Here is a 6,000-nt window from a genome sequence, read left to right on the forward strand (position 1 = left end):
TAATTATATAATACATTATTCATTAAAAAAAATTATATAATACATTTAGTTGTATGTTTCTTTATCTTTTGAAAAACAATTTAATTTATTAGTATTAGTTCATTTAAATTTTAGACTAATAATCTTATTTTATTATTATTTATCTAAGTATAAAAATAATATACTATTTATATAATTGATATTACTATCTTCTAATATATTGCAATATTTCCTTAACAAAATTGATTTTTAGTTTGAAAAAGGAATATAAAAAATTATCCTTAAAAAGTGTACAATCCATATTAGAATCCCGATCCATATTAGAATCCTAATTATAGTAAAATATCACAGTATATTATACGAATAGAAATATTATAATTAGCTAGCATTAAATTATTTTCTAATAAATGAATTTCTGTTAAACATTAAATTAGATATATATTCTTTTCACCGACAAAGATAGACAAGATTGATTTTACACAAGGATTAAAAAGTAATTGTTAAATTAGTGACGTTTTTATGAATTTCCCATTACACTCTTAATTTAATTATACATAAATTACATTGATATAATTATAATAAATTTAATTAATATAATAAATTATAAATAAATTTTATCAATGTCAATTAATTTTAAATTAATAAATCGAAGTATTATATATATTTATATATTTTATGTTGATTGCAAATAAAATAAATTTGTATAATGGTAATGGATATAATTAATACATAAATTGACGTGAATTTTATACCATGTCTACTACTACAAGCTTTTGAAAAATTAAAAATTTTCCTAAATTAATTTTTTGCAACTTAAACAGTTTGTAAACTTAAGGAGAAAAACAAAATTGTTGTTTTTAATAATTTAATTTAAGTGTTTTATACAAACTAAACTACTAACATGATTCACGATTAATTATAAGTAATAGAGTGCCATTAGAGATAGGAATTCAAGAATGTAACCTAAACTAGAAAACTAATTAGAGAATTATTTCTCAGTGACCAATATTTTGTGACATTTGCCTTTAAACTTCATTAGAGGAAGAGTGAGTTTCTCCTTCTCTAGATATAGTTTATCAAGTCAAATAATTATATAATACATTATTCATTAAAAAAAATTATATAATACATTTAGTTGTATGTTTCTTTATCTTTTGAAAAACAATTTAATTTATTAGTATTAGTTCATTTAAATTTTAGACTAATAATCTTATTTTATTATTATTTATCTAAGTATAAAAATAATATACTATTTATATAATTGATATTACTATCTTCTAATATATTGCAATATTTCCTTAACAAAATTGATTTTTAGTTTGAAAAAGGAATATAAAAAATTATCCTTAAAAAGTGTACAATCCATATTAGAATCCTAATTATAGTAAAATATCACAGTATATTATACGAATAGAAATATTATAATTAGCTAGCATTAAATTATTTTCTAATAAATGAATTTCTGTTAAACATTAAATTAGATATATATTCTTTTCACCGACAAAGATAGACAAGATTGATTTTACACAAGGATTAAAAAGTAATTGTTAAATTAGTGACGTTTTTATGAATTTCCCATTACACTCTTAATTTAATTATACATAAATTACATTGATATAATTATAATAAATTTAATTAATATAATAAATTATAAATAAATTTTATCAATGCCAATTAATTTTAAATTAATAAATCGAAGTATTATATATATTTATATATTTTATGTTGATTGCAAATAAAATAAATTTGTATAATGGTAATGGATATAATTAATGCATAAATTGACGTGTCACGTTACGAGCCACGTGCGTAGCACGTAAGGCAAAACTAGTCTTAATAAATGCTTGGAAAAGAAGTCTTGTAAGAACACAATTGGAAATTACACATGTTCTTGCCCTAAGGGACATCAAGGAGATGGTAAAATAGGAGGACAGGGTTGCTCTAATGATCAACAACTAGGCAAACAGATCATTCTCGGTAAATCTAACTCTATCTAATCCTCTCTTTCTTTCCTTTTTTAACCAATACTTCAATACATTAAGACTATGTTTAGTTCATGCAGTAGGTGCGGAATGGAATAGCTATTTCGTATTTTTAACTATAGATAAGAAAAATGTTTTTTGATATAAAATCTCGACTTTTATCATTTACAGTTATTGAAAGCACATTCGCTAAAATATGGCATCTCACATCCCATTCTTGTAAAAGTTGACATTTTTTTTAGCCTATTGCCGTTTTCACGGCTGTTTAAAGCATGTGTCGCAAAACGGAACAGAAATTGCATGCCAACTCAGCGACATTTTGTCATCACTATTTGGAGTTATTTGCATATTAAAATTTGATCTTCTATGTTTGTAGATTTAAGCACATAATTTTAAATTTAACAACTCGATGTCAAACCCCGTTTGCCACATTGACTTCTAATAGTCGGAAAACTACAATGGACTATTACACAATGCATAATTTAAAAAGAATTGATGCGGGATGCGAAATTTTAAATAATGTGCTTAAATCGCTACAAACGTTAAAAATGAGGATATTTTATACAAATAACCCTAAAAATAAATATAATTAGTTAGATCAATATAAAAATGAGGATATTTTAAATAATGTGCTTAAATCGCTTCTATGAATTCTTATTTGAATGCTAAATTCAATTGCACTAAGTGCATCAAATTTCAGAAATAGAATTTCAAAAAAAAAAAATGAATACTAATTTTAGCTACAATAATTCCTTTTTGTTTTGAATGATTTTGTGTTTGTAGGGGTAAGCATAGGCATCCTTGTTCTTCTTATGGCAGTGTCTTGGTTCTACTTAGGTTTTAGAAAAATGAGACTTATTAAACTGAAGGAAAAACATTTTCAAGAAAATGGTGGTCAATTGTTCCTGCAAAAAAATTCTGATCATGGCCAAACCTCTACCAAAGCAGCTAAAATTTATACTGAAAATGATCTGAAAAAAGCAACAGATAACTTCCATGACAGTCTAATTTTAGGTAAAGGTGGACAAGGTACAGTCTACAAAGGTACACTACCAGATAATCAAATAGTTGCTGTCAAGAAATCAAAAATAGGAGATGACACCCAAGTTGAAGGGTTCATTAATGAAGTTATGATTTTATCTCAAATCAATCATAGAAATATAGTCAAACTGTTGGGTTGCTGCTTAGAGACTCGAGTCCCATTGCTCGTTTATGAGTTCGTGACAAACGGAACTCTATTTGATCATATTCATAGTAATAATGGTGCAGATGGAAGAATTTTAATTCCTTGGGAAACACGTTTAAGAATAGCGACTGAAGTTGCGGAAGCACTTTCTTACATGCATTCGGCTGCTTCTACCCCAATTATTCATCGCGATATTAAGTCTGCAAACATACTCTTAGACAAGAATTACACTGCAAAAGTATCCGATTTTGGAGCTTCGAAGTTAATTCCTTTAGACAAAAGTGAGTTGACAACACTAGTGCAAGGAACTTTTGGATATTTAGATCCGGAGTACTTTTATTCGAGCCAGTTAACCGAAAAGAGCGATGTTTATAGTTTCGGAGTTGTTCTTATAGAACTATTGACAAGAAAGAGGCCGATATCTTTTACGAGGATAGAAGAAGAGAGGAATTTGGCAATGTATTTTGTTACTTCAATTCAAGAAAATCGATTGCTTCAAGTTGTTGATTATCTATTAATAAATGAGAAGAATAATGAGGACATAAAGAGAGTGGCAATGTTGGCAAAAAAGTGTGTAAGTTTAAAAGGAGATGAAAGGCCTAAAATGAAGGACGTGGCAATCGAGTTAAGAGGTTTGTGCTCAATAGAGAAACATCCATGGGAGAAGAATGATCTATTATGTGAACAAGAAACACAACGTTTGCTTCCAAATTCACCTAATTATTTTAATACGGATGCTACCATTCATAGCATTGCTATGAACGATAGTGTAGTGAATTCAGCCATGTTCGAAATCGGAAGTGGGCGTTGATTGTGGTTTGATACCAAAGTATGGTATACTTCTATCTTAAATATTTTGTTTGATATAAATACGTTTTTGTTAAAGCTATTAATATCATTGTTATGAGTTTGTTTTAAATGAATTATATAAAATTTTATGATATTCATTTTTAAGTAATTATAATTTGTATTTGGTTTACTGGGACATTCATTTGTAGGTGATTATAGTTGCATGCATTTGATTCACTCAGAAATTCGTTTACTAACTATATTTTTTAAAATTTTATATAATTAATTAATATTTATGTGAAATAAATAATTAAATAAATTAATTTACAAATGAAATTTAATCAAATAAAGGGCTTCAAGTTTGGTTTGATCCTTAGATGAATGATATTTCAATTAGACATTTTTCCTGATATTAATTTTATTAAAGCTGATGTAAAAAAGAAAGCTAAAGTTATTAAATTATGAAAAAGAAAGGGAGATGGGATCTACCTGATAATTCTCATAAGAAAATAGCTGGAGTCTTAACAAATTGAGAGGGATTTACTCTCAACGATTCAGCTAATGATTCCATTAATTGGAATTTTGTTGGGTTTTCTAGGTTCACAATGCAGCGGAATTTTAAAAAATTTATCTAAAATCCAAACCAAAATTCATATAATTCGAATAAATAAATTAACAATAGAATTAATACTTACTTGTATGTCGAATTCAACAACAATGTAGGAAGGAAGGAGGTGGTTCACTTTGGTGATACCTAGCCTCGGATCAGAAACGCCTCCAAAAAAATGCGTCCTCTACGAGTATCCACACAAACAGACTTTAGCCAAAACTAGTGATTGTGTGCTAGCACTATTGCTTCACAAGCAATTTCGAATTTTAGTGATTTAGTGAATAATGAATTTCGTTATCCTCAAACCCACATTTTAATGTATATTTATAGTCATATAAGAACACTAGGGTTTAAGACAAATTCGTATATCAATCTAATTGTGACTCTTAAAAGTTTATGTTTATCAAAAACTCTTTTTTTATAATCATCCATATATATTAATTATTATAATTATTATCTTCAAAAATAATAAATTAAGAAAAACGCTTGTCCTTAAATTTCGAATTAATATATATTTATTAATATATATATTACGAATTATATATATATATATATATATAAAATAATAATAATAATAATAATAATAATAATAATAATAATAATAATAATAATAATTAATCACTTAATCACATTGGGATTATACAACCCATAACTGTTTTGGGCCTTTTCTTAGTGTGCGACCCTGTAGGTTCATATAACGTTGGCAGTAGGCCCGAAATCCATATTTTAGCCCACAAGTCATAAGTGGCCTCTAGCAAGACATTATGACTAACCAAGTTGTACGAATATCGACAATCCAATTTAACCATTTACAATAATATTTTAATCCCTTTGTCTCTCGATATCCAGATTGAATATATAAGGCATAGTCCTGTCATCCTTATAATATTCAATCATTAGTTTCCTGATTTTAAGTAGACTGAAAATGATAACTCTTGATTAATTCATTTAGCATGGCCATGCATTTCCTTCAGTCTATCTTCTTCAAGGGGCTCATAGATATCTTACTCAAATAAATGAGGGACAAATTCCTTCTCAGTCACTCACATTTCTCGCATAGTTACTTTCATATCCAATGACAATCTATTCCATTATCTTGTTAAAGATAATGTAAGACTGTATCAAAATATGAAATAGTTATGTAGAAATCCATGATGATTTTAACGTCAAAGGATTATATAGAACTGTAATGCGAATTACTTATGACAGTGATCTATGCAGTATTCTCATAGCGGATCTGCCTTATTTCTCAAATAGCACATATGATTTGACTTAATATCTCATATACATGATTAGTAAAACATAATCATCAGTCAACATCATACTAGTTTCAATGTTCTATTAAGACTAGGGATAGATGAAATATAATTCTTTTATAAAACCTAAGGGTTCTACTATCAAGTCACATACTTGATGACTTTAGAAAGAATTAACTATTCAAGTATTTTAATCAT

The 6,000-nt window shown here is 26.9% G+C and overlaps 1 protein-coding gene across 1 annotated transcript; it reads left to right on the top strand.

Moving 5' to 3' along the window:
• The first annotated feature begins 1,433 nt into the window (after positions 1-1,433).
• Positions 1,434-3,977, top strand: LOC130015123 (wall-associated receptor kinase 5-like). The gene is made up of 3 exons (XM_056104683.1): positions 1,434-1,443; positions 1,801-1,956; positions 2,745-3,977. The coding sequence occupies exons 1-3, from the start codon at positions 1,434-1,436 to the stop codon at positions 3,956-3,958; spliced, it is 1,380 nt and encodes a 459-aa protein (XP_055960658.1). The 3' UTR covers positions 3,959-3,977.
• Positions 3,978-6,000: the final 2,023 nt, after the last annotated feature.

Source organism: Mercurialis annua, linkage group LG2 (assembly GCF_937616625.2).
Source record: "Mercurialis annua linkage group LG2, ddMerAnnu1.2, whole genome shotgun sequence".
Lineage (NCBI taxonomy): Eukaryota > Viridiplantae > Streptophyta > Magnoliopsida > Malpighiales > Euphorbiaceae > Mercurialis > Mercurialis annua.